The sequence below is a fragment of the Geotrypetes seraphini genome, chromosome 3 (genome assembly GCF_902459505.1).
Source record: "Geotrypetes seraphini chromosome 3, aGeoSer1.1, whole genome shotgun sequence".
Classification (NCBI taxonomy): domain Eukaryota; kingdom Metazoa; phylum Chordata; class Amphibia; order Gymnophiona; family Dermophiidae; genus Geotrypetes; species Geotrypetes seraphini.
The window spans coordinates 80,023,283-80,043,356 of NC_047086.1; the positions used below are offsets into that span (position 1 = coordinate 80,023,283).

Here is a 20,074-nt window from a genome sequence, read left to right on the forward strand (position 1 = left end):
TGGTCCTTCATACTCATCCTAAATTCCTACCTAAAGTGGTTTCATCTCAACCAATCCATTGTTATTCCAGTGTTTTTCCCAAGACCTCATTCTCACCCTGGAGAATCAGCTCTTCATACTCTGGACTGTAAGCGTGCTTTGGCTTTCTACTTGGAACGAACCAAACAGAACTGTTCCTCAACTTTTTGTCTCCTTCGATCCTAACAAGTTGTGACATCCAATGTCTAAGCGTACCATCTGCAACTGGATGGCTGCTTGTATCTCTTTCTGCTATGCCCAGGCTGGATTACATCTACAGAGTCGAGTCACAGCCCATAAATTCAGAGCAATAGCAGCTTCAGTAGCTTTCCTCAGATCTACACCTATTGAGGAAATCTGCAAAGCTGCTACTTGGTCCTTGGTTCATACTTTCACTTCTCACTATTGTCTGGATGTTTTCTCCAGACGGATGGCCATTTTGGCCAGAGAGTATTGCAAAATTTATTCTCCTAAGTTGCCAACGCTCCCACCATCCCATTCTGGTTAGCTTGGAGGTCAACCTTATGTGAGAATAGGCTGCCTGCTTGTCCTGGAATAAAGCACAGTTACTTACCAGGTGTTATCCAGAGACAGCAAACAGCTATTCTCACAGCCCACCCACCTCCCCTGGTTGGCTTCTCTGCTAGCTATCTGAACTGAGGAGACTCGCCCTACACTGAGCGGGAAGGCACTCGCGCTTGCATGGTGCAGCTGTCTCGAAACTTCTAGTTTCCAAGCAAGTCTGCTTGCGAGGCTTCCACATCCGGGCTCCGTCGACGACGTCACCCATATATGAGAATAGCTGTCTGCTGTCCCTGGATAACACTTATTACGGTAAGTAACTGTGCTTTACTGTCTATTCCATCCTTTAGGCAGCTGTTTTTGGATATTTACAGAGATTCTAGTTTCTCTGTAATGGCTCCAACTCTGTGGAACTATCTTCCGTTATATCTGCGAACTGAAATATCTCTGAAGTCATTTAATTCTCACTTGAAAGCTTATTTCAAAATGACATTTGAACCTAGTTCCTAATAGTTGTCACTTCGCTACTTTTGCCATGACTTGTGACTAGGGAATCTTTATCTCTGCAATATTTTCTTAATAACTTTGACTAGGTAGTTAATTTCCTTGTAACCTTTTCATATTACTTGTGACTAGTCTCCATCTTACGCTTATTTTTAATTTTCTTTTTTTTTCCCTATTCTTTCTGCATCCTACCCTCTTGTTCCTATCCTGCCTGTTTGTCCCTTAAGATATTGTAAACCTCTCCTGTCCTTTTTGTCTTCTTGGGTCTAGTTTGGTTAATTTGCATGTGTACAGTCCCCTTGTTATGTTTTCATTTTAAATATTGCCCATTGTTTTTATTTATTGTGCACTGCTTTGATTTGCCTTTTTTTTGTTAAAAATGGCGGTATATCAAATAAAATAATTGTAACTGTAACCACCCCACCAGCACAAACACACAAACCAAGCACACCTAACAAAACAACAAAGCAAAGAAAACAGAATAGAAAAGTGGTAAAAAAAAAACCCCTCAGTTTGGCTTCATTGGTCAAAAAAAAAACAACTCCACAACAGTTCAATGCCTACTTATAGAAAGGGAGAGGAAAGAGTTAAAAACACAGAGGACTTCAATAGGTAGCTCAAAGCCTGGTGTCATCAAGCCTTTGGGTACATAGGAGGATGAAGAAATACATGGAAAGGCAAGAGGTCTATATGGTAATGATGAGCTACATCTTAATATAATAGGAAAATTAATCCTTGCTGAGAAATGTAGGCAATATGAGGTACATATTTAAAAAAAGTAAAGGGTGAGAGGGTGGGATATTACAGTCCTAATTTTGGCCTTTGAGTATTTGGGTGGGTGGGAGGAGGATGGGAGGATAGTATTAATCTGAATAGAGTAAGGTTATTGGAAAAGTCTGTGTTTTATTGATTAAGCATTGAGTGGGGGTGATAAAATGATTGGTTCTGTATATTTGTAAGTTGTGCTTTTATTGACTTATTTTATGTTATTTATTTGTGTCTTACATTATTGACGTTTGAAAAATCAATAAAGAATTTTTTTTTAAAAAAGTCTAAAAACTAGTGCTGCCTGATTCAGGAAAAAAAATTTCGATTCGATTCAGCCTACTGAATTGGTTTTTTGATTTGATTAGATTTTCCTGCCTAATTGGGTGTTTTTTTCAAACATCCTGGTGGGTTTATTTTATAGCCTCTTCACCCCCTTTGCCTTCTCCTAACCACACTGGCGCTGTGCTGTAAACAAAATAAACAAACAAAAAAGGCTTTTCCTCTCTCTGTTAAATCCTAGCTCACGTTTGCGGTCTAACACCAGCTCTGGCAGGATACACGTTTCAAATCTGACATATTGTATTTAGAAAGTGGAAAATAAAATTAGTTTTTCTACCTTTTTGTTTGGTCATTATTCAAATCTTGTTGGTCCCAGGCTCTGGTTGTCTTCTGATAACTTGCTTGCCGGGGTCTTCTTCTTTCTCCATTCTAACCATCCATCTGCCATTTCTGTCCTCCCCTTCTGTTTCCCTTCCCTCCTCCAGAGGTCTGGCATCTTTCTTTTTTTTCGTCTCCATCCACAGATCCACCTTTTCTTAACTACCCTTTCATCCAGCATATCTCCCTCCTTCCCCACCACCCCAGGGTCCACCATCTCTCCCTTTCTTTTCCCAACTACCCTCCTATCCATTATCTCTATCCCCCATCCACACCATCCCTTGTGTCAAACTTATCTCCCTTTCTGTTCCTTCCCTCCTTAAATCCCATTGTTTATCATCTCTCTCCCTCTCCTCTATTTTTAGACCCATTATTTCTTCCCACCCCAAAGTCCGGCATATGCACATCTCTTTGAACCCCCCTTCCCTTCCTCTGTGTACTTCTACACCAGGGCCCCCTCTCCCCTGAAGGTGTCTCCCCTGAAGGCCTGTCCCCCCCTTTAAGGCCTGCCTGTCCTCCCTGAAGGCCTATGCCACCATATCTGGCCTGCCTCCCCCCTTAAAGGCCTGTTTCCCCCTTAAAGGCCTGCACCTCCCGAAGGACTGCCCCCCCCAGGCCTGCCTGTCCCCCCTTTGAAGGCCTGTTCACCCCTTGAAGGCCTGCACCCCCCCAAGGCCTGTCCTACCCCCTTCTTAATCATTCCTCTTTCTCAGCACATTACAGTGACTCGTTCGTTCAAGTAGTCTCTCCACTGGTGGATGCTCTCTTCCAATCTCAAACGCCCCCTCATGAGAAAGTTCTCACGAAAGATTCTTTGACCTAAGCTTGGGGGGGGCTCATCTCAATGGTTTCCGTACTAAAGGACTGATCGTCGGTGTCATGTAAATCTGTTGGAACTCGGAGCGATTTTCAATACGATCAAGTAGTCCTCATTCGTACAGACAATCAAGTAGCCATGTACTATGTCAACAAGCAGGGAGGAACAGGATCTCTTCCCCTGCATGAAGAAGCTCAGAAAGTTTGGAATTGGGCAATTTTTCACAACATCTGAAAGCCGTATACATTCAAGGAGAGACAAACTTCTTGGCGGACAAATTGAGTCGTCTTCTATAGTCTCACAAATGGACACTTAATTTGTCGCCTCTCCATCACATTTTTTCTCAGTGGGGGACTCCCCAAGTAGATCTCTTTGTGTCTCCCCACAACAACAAACTGCCTCAGTTTTGCTCCAGGTTATACTCTCCTCACCGCCTGGAGGCAGATGCCTTTCTTCTGGAATGGATGAACAAGTTTCTGCATGCGTTTCCTCCATTCCCTCTCATTCTCAAGACACTTGTCAAACACGAACATGCCACCATGATTTTAATAGCTCCTCGGTAGCCCAGACAACCTTGGTTCTCCCTACTACTTTAACTCAGCAACAGGGAGCCACTACTTCTACCAGTTTTTCCATCTCTGCTTACACAGAGTCAGGGTTCTCTGCTTCATCCCAACCTGCAGTCTCTGCGTCTGACAGTTTGGTACCTTTCAACGTAATTGCCAACCTACAGTTCTCTTAATCTGTAACAGCCATTTTAGAAGCTTCCAGAAAACCTTCCACCAGGCAATGTTATAACCAGAAATGGACTTGTGTTTTCTGCTTGGTACGCTCTTCATCACAAGGAATTTCAATCTACCTCCTTGTCTTCAGTTCTAGATTACCTGTTCCACTTATCTCAAATCAACATCTATTAGAGTCCATTTCAGTGCAATTGCTGCTTTCCATCAGCCATTCAAAGGGAAATCCCTCTCTGCTCATCCTGCAGTTTCCAGATTTAAGAAAGGACTTTCCAATGTCAAACCACCTCTCAATCTGCCTCCAGTGGTTTGGGACCTCAACGTGGCTCTTGCCACATTGATGAAACCTCCATTTGAACCAATGTCTATGGCTTACTTGAAATATCTCACCTAGAAAGTGGTTTTTCTCATTGCTATTATGTCTGCTCGCAGGGTCAGTGAGCTGAAAACTTTAGTAGCGGACCCTTTCACAGTATTCCATCAAGACAAGGTAGTCCTCCTTACTTATCCCAAATTCTTACCAAAAGTTGTTTTCAGAGTTTCATCTCAATCAATTCATTGTACTTCCAGTGTTCTTTCCAAAGCCTCATTCTTACCTTGGAGAAACAGCTCTTCATACTTTGGACTGCAAGCGTGCTTTGGCTTTCTACTTTCAAAGGACTAAGCCCCATAGATCTTCTCCTCAACTTTTTATGTCTTTCGATCCAAACAAGTTGGGACATCATAGAAACATAGAAACATAGAATATGACGGCAGAAAAGGGCCTACGGCCCAACAAGTCTGCCCACTCAAATAACCCTCCCCTCTAAGTTCCTTTTTGAAGTGAGCCCACATGTTGATCCCATTTGATCTTAAAATCAGTCACGTTACTGGCCTCAACTACCTGAAGTGGAAGATTATTCCAAGGGTCGACCACTCTTTCGGTGAAGAAGTACTTCCTAGTGTCACCATGGAATCTCCCGCCTCTGATTTTCAGCGGATGCCCCCTTGTCGCCATAAAGGCCTATAAGAAAGAAGATATCTTCTTCCACCTCAATGCGGCCAGTAACGTATTTGAACGTCTCTATCATGTCACCCCTCTCTCTGCGTTCCTCGAGAGAGTAAAGGTGCAACTTACCTAGTCGTTCATCATAAGGGACATCCTTGAGCCCTGAGACCATCTTGGTGGCCAATCGTTGAACCAATTCCATTCTTAGCACATCCTTCCGATAGTGTGGCCTCCAAAACTGTACACAGTACTCCAGATGTGGTCTCACCATGGACCTGTACAGCGGCATCACCACCTCGGGCCTTCGGCTGACAAAGCTTCTCCGGATGCAACCTAGCATTTGTCTAGCTTTAGATGAGGCTTTCTCCACCTGATTGGCTGCCTTCATATCATCTCTAATGATTACTCCCAGGTCTCGTTCTGCCACAGTTCTGGTCAAGGTCTCACCATTCAGAGTGTAGGTTCTGCACGGGTTTCTGCCACCAAGGTGCATTATCTTACATTTTTTGGCATTGAAATTCAGCTGCCAAAGAGTAGACCAGTGTTCCAGAACAAGTATGTTCTGTGTCATAGCGTCAGGCATGGTATCTCCGCTCACTATGTTGCACAATTTAGCATCATCGGCAAATAATGCAATTTTTCCCCGAAGTCCCTGAGGCAGATCTTGTATGAAGATATTAAATAGGATTGGGCCCAGGACCGAGCCCTGCGGTACTCCACTGTGCACTTCCGACTTTTCAGAGGGGGTACCATTTACCACCACCCTCTGATGTCTACCACTGAGCCAGTCTTTAACCCATGCAGTTAATATTCCTCCTAGCCCCAATGAACTCATCTTGTTCAAAAGTCTACGGTATGGGACGCTGTCAAAAGCGAAACTATCTCCAACTGGTTGGCTGCTTCCATCTCATTCTGTTATGCTCAGGCTGGACTGCTTCTAGGGGGTCGAGTCACAGCCCATAAAGTTAGAGCCATGGCAGCATCTGTAGCTTTCCTTAGATCTACTCCTATTGAGGAAATCTGCAAAGCTGCCATTTGGTCCTTGGTTCATACATTCACTATTGTCTGGATTCTTTTTCCAGATGGGATGGCCACTTTGACTAGCAGTACTGCAAAATTTATTTTCCTGAATTGTCAACACTCCCACCATCCTATTCTGGTTACCTTGGAGGTCACCCATATGTTGAGAATATGCTGCCTGCTTGTCCTGGGATAAAGCACAGTTACTTACTGTAACAGGTGTTATCCAGGGACAGCAGGCAGCTATTCTCACAACCCACCCACCTCCCCTATTTGGCTTTTTAGTTAGCTATCTGAAATGAGGAGACGCATGCCCTACGTCGGGCAGGAAGGCACTCGCGCATGTGCAGTGCGGCAGTCGCAAACTTTCCAAAAGTTCTTCAAGCAAGTCTGCTTGTGAAGCTGTCCGCATTGGGGCTCCATGGTTGACGTCACCCATATGTTGAGAATATCTGCCTGCTGTCCCTGGATAATACCTGTTACTGTAAGTAACTCTGCTTTACGGTAAGTAACTGTGCTTTTTATATATTGGTTTCTAAACATGAAAACTAAACAGGATCATATAACATTCCCACGATTAGTTTATATTTTATGAAGGAATAATTTACAAATGTTTACCATTAGTAGCCCGTTGCTTTATTGTTAGCATTTCTTCTCCAGATAGTCTTGCTTTTTTCATTGCTGAAGTTGCTCTGGGACATCCTGACAGACTAGTAAAAACAAAAACACAAATCAATTATTTCCAAAGCAGTACTATTAAAAGTTTTTTAAAAAAAATTTCTCTACTGATGAAATTTCATTTGCCGCCAAAGAAGCTTTTCTTTTTCTATAACAAAAGATGATCTGTTAAAAACAACAGATAATCACTATAGACTTTGAGAGTATACTTTTCTACTCTTATTTAGGAATGTATTCATTAGATGTAGAGGGCATTATATGACAGCAGAATTAGAATATCACAGCTAAGACAATGATATATAAATCATGTAATAAGGGTAATAGCTACAGCACTCTGGTGTTTAAGCTGCTGACCACTGAGAGTTTAACTGAGCTATGATGCTGGATCATGTCCAGGCTCTGGCATTGAATATTAAGGTCACAGTTGCCATCTAGAATCTGTGTATAGGTCAATACTCAGAATGGTTCACAGTTAGCTTCGTGGAAAAAGTTAGGACAGCTTTTTTGCTGTCCCAATAGGGTGTGTCAGTTTTGAAAATGTCATAATTTAAAAATAAAATTCTATTGAAAAATAATTAAAAAAAACAAACAAACCATTAGTGAAATAATGATACAATTTAATGTGGAAAATTAAAAAAAACTAGCTTTAAATTTGTTATTTACTTACCTGGAATTTCTAGGAAATTATGCACAAATTATAGAAACAGGAACGAAGTGTGAGATAATAAAATTTGCGGACGACACCAAACTATTTAGTGGAGCTCAGACAAAGGAGGACTGCGAAGAATTGCAAAGGGACTTGGACAAACTAGTGGAATGGGCAGAGAGATGGCAGATGAAGTTCAATGTTGAGAAGTGTAAAGTATTGCATGTGGGAAGCAGAAACCTGAGGTACAATTATACGATGGGAGGGATGTTATTGAATGAGAGTACCCAAGAAAGGGACTTGGGGGTAATGGTGGACATGACAATGAAGCCGACGGCACAGTGCACAGCGGCCGCTAAGAGAGTGAATAGAATGCTAGGTATAATCAAGAAGGGTATTACAACCAGAATGAAAGAAGTTATCCTGCCGCTGTACCGGGCAATGGTGCGTCCGCATCTAGAGTACTGCGTCCAATATTGGTCACCGTACCTTAAGAAGGATATGGTGTTACTCGAGAGAGTTCAGAGGAGAGCGACACGTCTGATTAAGGGGATGGAAAACCTTTCATACGCTGAGAGATTGGAGAAACTGGGTCTCTTTTCCCTGGAGAAGAGGAGACTTAGAGGGGATATGATAGAGACTTACAAGATCATGAAGGGCATAGAGAGAGTAGAGAAGGATAGATTCTTCAAACTTTCAGAAAATAAAAAAAACAAGAGGGCATTCGGAAAAGTTGAAAGGGGACAGATTCAAAACGAATGCTAGGAAGTTCTTCTTTACCCAACGTGTGGTGGACACCTGGAATGCGCTTCCAGAGGACGTTATAGGGCAGAGTACGGTACTGGGGTTTAAGAAAGGATTGGACAATTTCCTGCTGGAAAAGGGGATAGAGGGGTATAGATAGAGGATTACTGCACAGGTCCTGGACCTGTTGGGCCGCCGTGTGAGCGGACTGCTGGGCATGAGGGAGGGGATGTGCACAGATGGATCGAGCACTGGTTGTCGGGCAGACTGCAGAGGGTCGGAGTAAAGGGCCAATATTCTGACTGGCGGGGAGTCACAAGCGGTGTGCCACAGGGATCGGTGCTGGGGCCGTTACTCTTCAACATATTTATCAATGACCTGGAAAAGGAAGCAAAGTGCGAGGTTATAAAATTTGCAGACGATACCAAACTGTGCGGCAGTGTTAGCTCCAGGGAGGAGTGTGAGGACCTGCAAAGGGACCTAGACAAGCTGGAAGACTGGGCAAACAAATGGCAAATGCGCTTTAACGTGGAAAAAATGCAAGGTCATGCATATAGGGAAAAAGAACCCGTTGTTCAACTACAAATTGGGAGGGGCACTGTTGGGAGAAAGCAATCTTGAGAGAGACTTGGGTGTGCTGGTGGATCCATCACTGAAGCCATCTGCACAGTGCGCAGCGGCCTCAAAAAAAGCCAACAGGATGCTGGGCATCATAAAGAGGGGCATAACAACTAGGACGCGGGAAGTCATCATGCCACTGTATCGAGCGATGGTGCGTCCGCATCTGGAATACTGCGTTCAATATTGGTCGCCGTACCTCAAGAAAGACATGGCGGTACTTGAGAGAGTCCAAAGGAGAGCAACGAAACTGGTAAGAGGGCTGGAACACTGCCGATATGCTGAGAGGTTGGATAGGCTGGGGCTCTTCTCTCTGGAAAAAAGGAGGCTCAGGGGTGATATGATAGAGACCTTCAAGATCATGAGGGGCATAGAGAGGGTGGATAGGGACAGATTCTTCAGGCTGAAGGGGACAACAGGTACGAGGGGGCATTCGGAGAAACTGAAGGGAGATAGGTTCAAAACGAATGCAAGAAAGTTTTTTTTCACCCAGAGGGTCGTGGACACTTGGAATGCGCTACCGGAGGAAGTGATTAGGCAGAGTACGGTACAGGGATTCAAACAGAGACTGGACGGATTCCTGAAGGATAAAAGGATCGTGGGATACTGAGAAAGCTAACCAGAAAATAAATATAGAATCCCAACCAGGTCGTGCATGTGCAAGACCGGAGGGCTAGGACTTTGATGGGAAGATAGGACTCAATAGGAAACCAAGGTGGCATGGGGGCCCCTTCTGGTGATTTAGACAGGTCATGACCTGTTTGGGCCGCCGCGGGGAGCGGACTGCTGGGCAGGATGGACCTGTTGGTCTGACCCGGCGGAGGCACTGCTTATGTTCTTATGTTCTTATGATGGACCTCAGGTCTGACCCAGCGGAGGCATTTCTTATGTTCTTAGATAATAGTTTTTGTGTGTTTGCATTGCATATTAATGCCTTTTGTATATCTTATTTACCCATATTAAAACTAATACATTACTTTCATTCACAGGTTTTCAACATAGTGTCATTATAGCAGTAATCTAATATTAAGAATGTCCAAAAAATTAAAAACAAGACTGCAAGTCTGAACTCATTTACATCATTTGGTGGGATCAGACAGAGAAATATCTGTAGCTGAACTATCAGCTGTAAGGGCTCTCATTAGATGTCGGTTGTATTTGAGAGACAGTCATTAAGGCAGACAAAATTACAGCACTGATGAACTGGTCAATGACTTAACGACTGGATACAAAGAAAATCAAAAAATCAGTAGTCCTGTTATAAACAGCCATGTTAGAATTAAGGCAAAGTTGAAATCCATGTGAGAACAAGTCAGCAAAGTTTCTTTGGGCAGAGCAAAACTGATGAAAGACAGAATTATGGAGAAGCTCAACACACTGATGGATATATTTATCTGCAAGTCTGAAATAGAGTTGAACTGATGTAGGATGCAATTCTGCCTGTGTCAGTAGAATACACATACTTTGTGACTGCAGTAGAGAAAAGAAGATTCCTGTGATTGAGTTAACCTTTTATAAAAGGTCAAAGAGAGAAAGTTGGGACTGTTGAACCTTATCAGATTGGACCAGTCAACCTCCCTGAAACCAGAAGGCAAAAACTACAGAAGGAAAGGCAGGCAAAAAGGAAGAAAGATGGAGAATGAAGAGTGAAAAGAACAGCCGAAGAGCAAGAGATGATGGAGAGAACTGTGCTTGAAGTGTAACGGGGAGATTCAGATGATATGGTAGAAGAACCAATGGATGAAGCTCCTGTTGCTCTAGAGAAAGCTATGAAGAGTAATCCTTAAGGTTCACTACAAATGTGCCTGCCTAATCTTCAAGTCTCTACATGGCATCCTGCCTCTCCTTTTTCCACTATCTTGGAACTCCTCTAATCCCAACACCACCAGATCCACTCAAAAATTCAAACTATCCTTCCCCTCTTTAAAAGGCATATCCCACAGGAAAATTAGGGACTTCCCTCTTCTTCAGGATCACCGAACTCTGGAACAGCTTTACTACCCCTGACCTCCCTCCAACTTCCGAAAACATTTGAAAACTTGGCTTTTCTCTAAAATTCAATGACCCCTCCCTCTTCGATATACTAAGTCCCTCTAAACTTCTCTTTCTAAGTCCTTCTACTTTTCATTGTAGTTCCTTTCTATATCAATTCTTGTAAACCGTGCCAAGCTCTACTTTTGTGGAGATGATGCGGTATACAAACTTAAGGTTTAGTTTAGTTTAGAAGAGGCCAAAATATAATATAAATATAATATAGCCCTTGTCAATTTAAGACAGCATACTGGATTGAGAGAGACAGAAGGGATTGCTAATGCTGCCTGGATTGATGCAGGACTCATTGCTCAACTGGACACTGCTTTGGTAATTGGCAACAATCATGAAAAAATTGCATATACAGTTTGAGGATGAACTGCAACAGAATGGCATCAGTTGTATTTTCTTTAGTCATTGTGATGATGCCAGGGCCATGTTAAAAAGACAGATGAAATGGGGAGCCAGCCGGAAGTCAGCGTGAGCTCTCCCCCAGAGGCTGCAGGGAACGGTGAGATGAACATCGACTCAGGCTCACAAGGATTGCAGCAGAGCCTGAGTATATTTGAGGATACAACAACGCTGGGATTAACTCCAATACAGGAGGGACGGAGAGGAGAGGTTCCTGTAGCTGGTGAGCCTAATATACAACTATTAAACTTGCAAACTGTTGACCTAGTAAAGCCCCAAGAAGTCACAATGGGAGCTTTGTGGGATTTGATTGCCAATCTGACTAGAACAGTAAATAGTAACCATCTTCAAATAGAGGGGAAAATAAAAACTCAAGAGAAAGAAGTTCTTCAGATAAAACAAGACTTGGGAGAATCAAAACTAGATATCCAGTGCATTAAAGATCAACTTAAATCTTCCAAGCTTCTTCAGGACACTTTAATTAAGGATAATATAAATTTAAGAAGGAAGATTGAGACATTTGAAAATTTCTCCAGGAATAATAACTTAAGATTGATTAATTTTCCACGAATTTCAACAGTGACTCCAAGAGAAATGTTAAAAAGGTATTTGCTGGAGATATTGGAAGTATCGGAAGATTCATTGCCTCCTTTCACCCAGGTCTATTATTTGCCTAGTAAAAATAAGGATCTTCAAGAAAAAACGCAGGGACCAATTGATGTATCTGCTTTACTTGAACTATCTGATAAAGAAATAGCAATACCTGCTACATTGATTGTTACCCTGGCTATTACGCTAGATAAGAATTGGCTTTTGAGACTATTCTTTAAAAATAAAGAGAAAAAGTTTCTTGATTTAAAGATTCAGATGTTCCCAGATTTGGCAAGGGACACACAAAGACGTAGAAAAGAGTTTTTATTATTAAAACCTGGTGTTTTGGCTCTTGGGGGAACTTTCTATCTTCGACACCCTTGCAAGTGTATAGTTCAATATAACTCTCAAAAATATGTTTTCTTTGAACCAAATCAGTTAACGGCCCTTCTCTCCATGTCTCGCCTGGAAAAGGGGAAAAAATGAGGGCTTGAGATATAAGGCGCCTGGAATTTCAGTTAACCACGTACCACTTATCTTTTATAATATGGTTCTTTGTTAAAATTCCGTTTAATTCACATCATGGATCAAAATGGTGGACTTGAGAGATTATACAAATATTTGATTTCTATATAATTCATTATGTTTTTATTTGTTCTTTTTGTTGTAATCACTTTCTGTACAAGATGTATCTTGATTTGTTAATTTGAAAATTATAAATAAATAATTTAAAAAAAAAAAGACAGATGAAAATGGCAAAATGTATCCAGGTAAAGTGAAAGATGAACATTATATAGTTTGTATGGAGCCAGGTGACATGTCTGTGGTATTTTGTTCCTGCAAAAGCAACTAAAGAAATGACTAATGCAGAAATAATTGCTGAGAGAAAGAGGAGCAGACAAAACTCTTCAAACTCTTGGAGAAGTGGCCTTAGGGAGCTTAGGCAGCCCTAGGCGTCTTCCTAGGGCCGCGATAGACGCCTGAAATGTAGGCCAGACTGATTAATAGAAAAAGAGACCAAAAAAATGATCTGGCCAGGATATTGGTGCAGCATTTGATTTGATTGATCATGCTATTTTGATTCAACATTTACACAACATAGGTATTGGGTGACAGGAATTTGATTGGTTTTGCTTCTTTCTTTCAGACAGAACCTTTAAAGTAGATTGCTCAGGATCACTGTCCCAAATACAATCTATAAATTGTGGAGTTCACAGGGTTCAATTTTATCTCCATCTTTATTTAATGTCTTTCTCATTCCTCTTGCCCTTCTAATTCAAGATTATGGTATTAGTGATTACTTCTACACATTTTGCTCATTTTTCCTACAGTTCTGAATTCTGTGAATTTACAATCCCTGAATAACTGCTTAAAAAAGTGGCTGCATGTTTGGATTCTCATAAATTAGCAGATAAAGATAGATTGTTCACCCTCTCCAAGGTAGGGCGAACGAGAGGGCACTCTCTAAAATTGAAAGAGGATAGATTCCGTACAAACATAAGGAAGTTCTTCACCCAGAGAGTGGTAGAAAACTGGAACGCTCTTCCAAAGTCTGTTATAGGGGAAAACACTCTCCAGGGATTCAAGACAAAGTTGGACAAGTTCCTGCTAAAATGGAACATACGCAGGTGAGGCTGGACTCATTTAGAGCACTGGTCTTTGACCTGGGGGCTGCTGCATGAGCAGACTGCTGGGTACGATGGACCACTGGTCTGACCCAGCAGCGACAATTCTTATGTTCTTATGTACTAAATACATTGAAGATTACAGTTTGCAGGCTTTCAGTCCACTTAACATCCTCTTCTGTTTCCATTTACTTCTGGGACACTTTATTCCAACCTGTTGATATCTTTTAAATATTTAGGGATTTACTTTGATTTGACTCTCTCTTTCAGAGCTCAAGTTACTTCTGTAATTTAGACAGGGTTCTTAGAACTCTTGTCACTTATGGGCTATTCATCATTTTTTATTTCAAGTATTTACATTCCTTGATTATTTCATTAGTTTTTACCCCACTTAGACTACTGTAACATGATCTATGCCGTCCTTCCTCAGCATCAGATTTGCTTTCTTCAACTTCTCCAGAATATGGCTGCTAGATTTTTATGTAATGCAACCAAATACAATCATAGAAACATAGAAGATGACGGCAGAAAAGGGCTACAGCCCATCAAGTCTGCCCACTCTGCTTACCCACCCCCTGTCTATGCCCTAATGACCCAATTTCCTTATCTTGACCCTCGTAGGGATCCCACATGGGTATCCCATTTATTCTTAAAGTCTGGCATGCTGTCTGCCTTGATCACCTGCACTGGAAGCTTGTTCCAATGATCAACCACTCTCTCTGTGAAGAAATACTTTCTGGTGTCGCCATGAAATTTTCCGCCCCTGAGTTTGAGCGGGTGCCCTCTTGTGGCCGAGGGTCCCTTGAGAAAGAAAATATCATTTTCCACTTCGACACGTCCCGTGAGGTACTTAAATGTTTCGAGCATGTCTCCCCTCTCCCTACGTTCCTCAAGAGTGTAGAGCTGCAATTTGTTCAGTCTCTCTTCGTACGAGAGACCCTTGAGCCCCGAGATCATCCTGGTGGCCTTCCGCTGAACCGATTCAATTCTGCACACATCTTAATTGTAATGTGGCCTCCAGAATTGCACACAGTACTCCAGATGAGGTCTCACCATGGCCCTGTACAACGGCATTATGACTTCAGGCTTTCGGCTGACGAAACTTCTATTGCTACAACCCAATATCTGCCTTGCCTTAGATGAAGCCTTCTCCACTTGATTGGCAGTTTTCATGTCTGCACTGATGATTACTCCTAAATCTCGTTCTGCTGAAGTCCTAGTTAAAGTTTCTCCATTCAAGAAGTACGTCTTGCATGGATTTCCGCTTCCAAGGTGCATGACCTTACATTTCTTAGCATTGAAGCCTAGCTGCCAGGTTGAGGACCAACTTTCCAATGTAAGCAGGTCCTGCGCCATATAATTCTGTAAACTGCATTCACTTACTATATTACATAGTTTGGCGTCATCGGCGAATAGTGTTATTTTACCTTGAAGCCCTTGAGTCAGATCCCCTATGAATATATCGTGTTTCTCCTTTATTAATAAAATTGCTCTGGCTTCAGGTTTCTTTCCATTACCAATTCAAGATATTTATTTTGACACATCGGGCCCTTAAATTTTCTCTTATCTAGCAGGTATGGTTTCTTCCATTGTTATTGGGTATAGTCTATGTTCTTCCTTTGATAGTGGTCAATGGATATCTCTCTTAGGAAAGGTATTTTACCAGTGATGTACCTCAAGGTTCAATTCTTGGGTCTGTTCTTTTTAACATTTTTGTAAGTGATATTGCTGAAGGGCTGTCAGGTGAGATTTATCTCTTTGCAGATGATACCAAAATCTGTAATAGAGTAGACACCCCTGATGATGTGAATAACATGAGGAAAGCTTGTAGAAGGGTCTGAAATTTGGCAGCTAAGATTTAATGCTAAGAAATGTAAGTTCTTGCATTAGGGCTGCATTAGGGCACAGTACAGTTTAGGGAGTGAAAAACTTTTGTGCACTAAAGAGGAGTGGGACTTGGGAGTGATAGTATATGATGATCTTAAGATGACCAAACAGGTTGAAAAGGTGAAAGCTAGAAGAGTGCTAGGGTGCACAGGGAGAGGTATGGCCAGTAGGAAAAAGGAGGTATTGATGCTGCTGTATAAGACTCTGGTGAGATCTCATTTAGAATATTGTGTACAATTCTAGAAACTGCACCTTCAAAAGATAATAAAAGGATGGAGTTGGTCCAAAGGAAGGCTACTAAAGTGTTCTTCATCATAAGCATATGGGGACAGACTTAAAGATCTCAATATGTATACTTTAGAGCAGGGGTGCCCAACGCGTCGATCGCGATCGACCAGTAGCTCAGGAAGGCAACTCGAGTCGATCGCACTCGTGTTGCCGTCCTGATCTACGGGCCGATCAGCCTTCCTCTCCAGTGTTCTCCCTAGGGCCTTTTAGCTGGGCGGTCCGCCCAGCTGTCATCTGCCGCTGCTGAACATTTAAAAAAAAAACCAAAAAACCGGCTTGGAGATTTCAGCCCCTAGCGAACTTATGCTCCGGGCTCTAACGTGTGCGTGCCGGCTTCTCTTCTCTTCCCTCGAAACCGGAAGTTAATGTCCGGGGGGGGGGGAGGGGAGAAGGGAAGCCGGCACGCACATGTTGAGAGCCCTGAAGCAAGCGTTCGCTACGGGCTAATGCGGGAGACAGGTTAGTGAAGCATTTGTTCTTGTTCCTGCCGGGTCCTGCCTACTTTCTGTTTCCGCGAAGGCAGGACCCGGCAGCATTTCCCCAATAGGTTGATCACGATCTTGGGCTGATCAGCCTTCCTCTTCCCGATGGCAGAATTGACGTCGGGGAGAGGAATGCTGGCTGGCCGAAGCAGGGAGAGCTTGGGGCCTGTTATTGGTGGTGTTTGGGTCCTGGTCCCCGATGGCAGTGGCTTGGGGGAGGGCAGGGAGAAAGAAAGAAAAAGGGCAAGCAGGGAGACAGAAGGAAAGAAGAGAAACAGAAAAAAAAGAAAGGGAGGCAGAGAGAAAGAAAGGGCAGGGAAGAGGAAGGAAAAGTTGGGGGAAGGAATGAGGTCTGGAGGAGAGGAAGCATACAGGCTAAAAGAAGGGAAGAAAGATTGTATGCACAGTCAGAAGAAGAAAGTGCAACCAGAGACTCATGAAATCACCAGACAAGGTAGGGAAAATGATTTTATTTTAAATTTAGTGATCAAAATGTGTCTGAATTTATATCTGCTGTCTATATTTACACTAAGGTCCCCTTTTACTAAACCGCAATAGAGGTTTTTAGCGCAGGGAGCCTATGAGTGTCGAGAGCAGCGCTGGGCATTCAGCGCAGCTCCCTGCGCTAAAAACTGCTATTGTGGTTTAGTAAAAAGGGAGGGAGTATATTTGTCTATTTTTGTATGGTTGTTACTGAGGTGATAGTGCATAGAGTCATCTGCTTTGACCTCTTTGAAAAACCCTGGAATAGGAATGATGATTAACATTTTCTATGCATACAGTGTGCTTTCTGTTTTTTTTTAATTTTATTGTTGGTAGATCATTTTGACTTGGTCATTTAAAAAGTAGCTCGCAAGCCCAAAAAGTGTGGGCACCCCTGCTTTAGAGGAAAGGCAGGGGAGGGGAGATATGATAGAGACATTTAAATACCTACTTGGCATAAATGTGCACAAGGTGAGTCTCTTTCATTTGAAAGGAAGCTCCAGAATGAGAAAGCATAGGATGAGGTTTAAATGTGATAAGCTCAGGAGTAATCTAAGAAAATACTTTTTTTACAGAAAGAGTGGTAGATGCATGGACTAGGCTCCTAGTCGAGGTAGTGGAGACAAAGACTGTCTGAATTCAAGAAAGCATGGGACAGGCACATGTGATCTCATAGGGAGAAGAAGAGATAGTGGATGTTGTGGATGGGCCATTTGGTCTTTATCTGCCATCTTATTTCTATGTTGTTCCAGCTTAGAATGCTTTACCAGTTACTTTTCTTAAGAAAGCATCATTGAAAAAGTTTAAAATGTTATTGAAAACTCATTTTTTACTATTTTTTTGGGTACACAATCAATTTAAGTGGGTTTTCTAGAACTTGGGGTGACCTACTTGGAGGTGCCAATATGCAAGTCGCTGGGCAGCCAGGTTCCCACTTCTGATTTGACATTGACACCTTCTCAGGCTGCCCCTGCACTGACTCCCCAGCCTTTGCCAACGTCTCTTTCTGATGATTTGTACTGGGCAAACCTCAGAGATGAGTTAGCTCAGATCCTACAACTGCAATCTTTTCAGGCATCGAAGGTGCTTGAGCTAGTTAAAGCTGAGCCTTCACTTCTCCCTGAAGATTCTCAGGAGCCTATGCATCAAGCTCCTACCGGCACCTTGAGGGGCATCAGAATCAGTCTTAATGCATGCAGCACTGCCATCAACAGGGGGGTTGTAGAACTGTACCTCGGCACTCTTTGAAGTTCCAGTAGTCTAAAGCAGGATGAGCCTCTCTCTTCTCATTCTTACATAGAGAATGACTCTGACTGGGACTGCTCATGGAAATCAGATGAGGATCCACATTACTTTTCAGAGGAGGAGTCATGGCATTCCTTCTAACTCATCACCACCCCAGAGAAGATGGAAGTCTCCTCCAGAGAGTCTCTCCTTTACTGGTTTTGTCAGGGAAATGGCTTTAGCCATCCCATTTAAATTAGAGATGGAGGAGGAACCTAGGGCCAAGATGTTAGATATCTTGGACTATGAGTATCTTCCGAAAAAATTTGTTCACAGTACCTAGTCTCTCCAAGTACTGCACCGGACATTCTGTATTCGTGTATAAGATTTTTGTTACCAACATGTGTCACCTTACACTTATCCACTTTAAACCTCATTTGCCATGTCGCAGCCCATTTCTCAAGTGTGTTTATGTCATGTTGCAGGTCTTCGCAATCCTCCAGCATCTTCACTACTCTGAATAACTTTGTATTGTCTGCAAATTTAATCACCTCACTCATCGTACCAATTTCCAGGACGTTTATAAATATGTTGAAGAGCACAGATCCAAGCACCGAACCCTGCAGCACTCCACTTGTGACGCTTTTCCAGTCCGAGAATTGTACATAGTAACATAGTAGATGGCGGCAGATAAAGACCCGAATGGTCCATCCAGTCTGCCCAACCTGATTCAATTTAATTTTAATTTTAATTTTTTTAAAATTTTTTCTTCTTAGCTATTTCTGGGCAAGAATCCAAAGCTTTACCCGGTACTGTGCTTGGGTTCCAACCGCCAAAATCTCTGTTAAGACTTACTCCAGCCAATCTACACCCTCCCAGCCATTGAAGCCCTCCCCTGCCCATCCTCCACCAAACGGCCATACACAGACACAGACCGTGCAAGTCTGCCCAGTAACTGGCCTAGTTCAATATTTAATATTATTTTCTGATTCTAAATCTTCTGTGTTCATCCCACGCTTCTTTGAACTCAGTCACAGTTTTACTCTCTACCACCTCTCTCGGGAGCGCATTCCAGGCATCCACTACCCTCTCCGTAAAGTAGAATTTCCTAACATTGCCCCTGAATCTACCACCCCTCAACCTCAAATTATGTCCTCTGGTTTTACCATTTTCCTTTCTCCGGAAAAGATTTTGTTCTACGTTAATACCCTTCAAGAATTTGAACGTCTGAATCATATCTCCCCTGTCTCTCCTTTCCTCTAGGGTATACATATTCAGGGCTTCCAGTCTCTCCTCATACGTCTTCTGGCGCAAGCCTCCTATCATTTTTGTTGCCCTCCTCTGGACCGCCTCAAGTCTTCTTACGTCTTTCGCCAGATACAGTCTCCAAAACTGAACACAATACTCCAAGTGGGGCCTCACCAATGACCTGTACAGGGGCGTCAACACCTTCTTCCTTCTACTGACTACGCCTCTCTTTATACAATCCAGCATCCTTCTGGCAGCAGCCACTGCCTTGTCACACTGTTTTTTCGCCTTTAGATCTTCGTTTAAGTTTTAAGTTTAAGTTTATTAGGATTTTATATACCGCCTATCAAGGTTATCTAAGCGGTTTTTACAATCAGGTACTCAAGCATTTTTCCCTCTCTGTCCCGGTGGGCTCACAATCTATCTAACGTACCTGGGGCTATGGAGGATTAAGTGACTTACCCAGGGTCACAAGGAGCAGCGCGGGGTGCTGAGGCTGTAGATCCAACCACTGCGCCACACACTCCTCATGCCTATCAAGGTTATCTAAGCGGTTTTATAACCCCAAGGTCCCTCTTCTCGTCCGTGCATATCAGCTTCTCTCCTCCCAGCATATACGGTTCCTTCCTATTATTAATCCCCAAATGCATTACTCTGCATTTCTTTGCATTGAATTTTAGTTGCCAGGCATTAGACCATTCCTCTAACTTTTGCAGATCCTTTTTCATATTTTCCACTCCCTCTTCGGTGTCTACTGTGTTACAAATCTTGGTATCATCTGCAAAAAGGCACACTTTTCCTTCTAACCCTTCAGCAATGTCACTCACAAACATATTGAACAGGATTTGCCCCAGCACCGAACCCTGAGGGACTCCACTAGTCACCTTTCCTTCCTTCGAGCGACTTCCATTAACCACCACCCTCTGGCGTCTGTCCAACAGCCAGTTTCTGACCCAGTTCACCACTTTGGGTCCTAACTTCAGCCCTTCAAGTTTGTTCAACAGCCTCCTATGAGGAACTGTATCAAAGGCTTTGCTGAAATCCAAGTAAATTACATCTAGCATATGTCCTTGATCCAGCTCTC

The 20,074-nt window shown here is 42.8% G+C and overlaps 1 protein-coding gene across 1 annotated transcript in view; it reads right to left on the reverse strand.

Annotated features, from left to right (window-relative positions):
- MYT1L (myelin transcription factor 1 like) overlaps positions 1–20,074 on the reverse strand; it is a 612,659-nt gene that overhangs the window by 21,930 nt on the left and 570,655 nt on the right. The window contains exon 20 of the mRNA XM_033939893.1: positions 6,653–6,744. Coding sequence (XP_033795784.1) covers positions 6,653–6,744 — 92 coding nt within the window. The remainder of the gene's footprint in view (positions 1–6,652; positions 6,745–20,074) is intronic.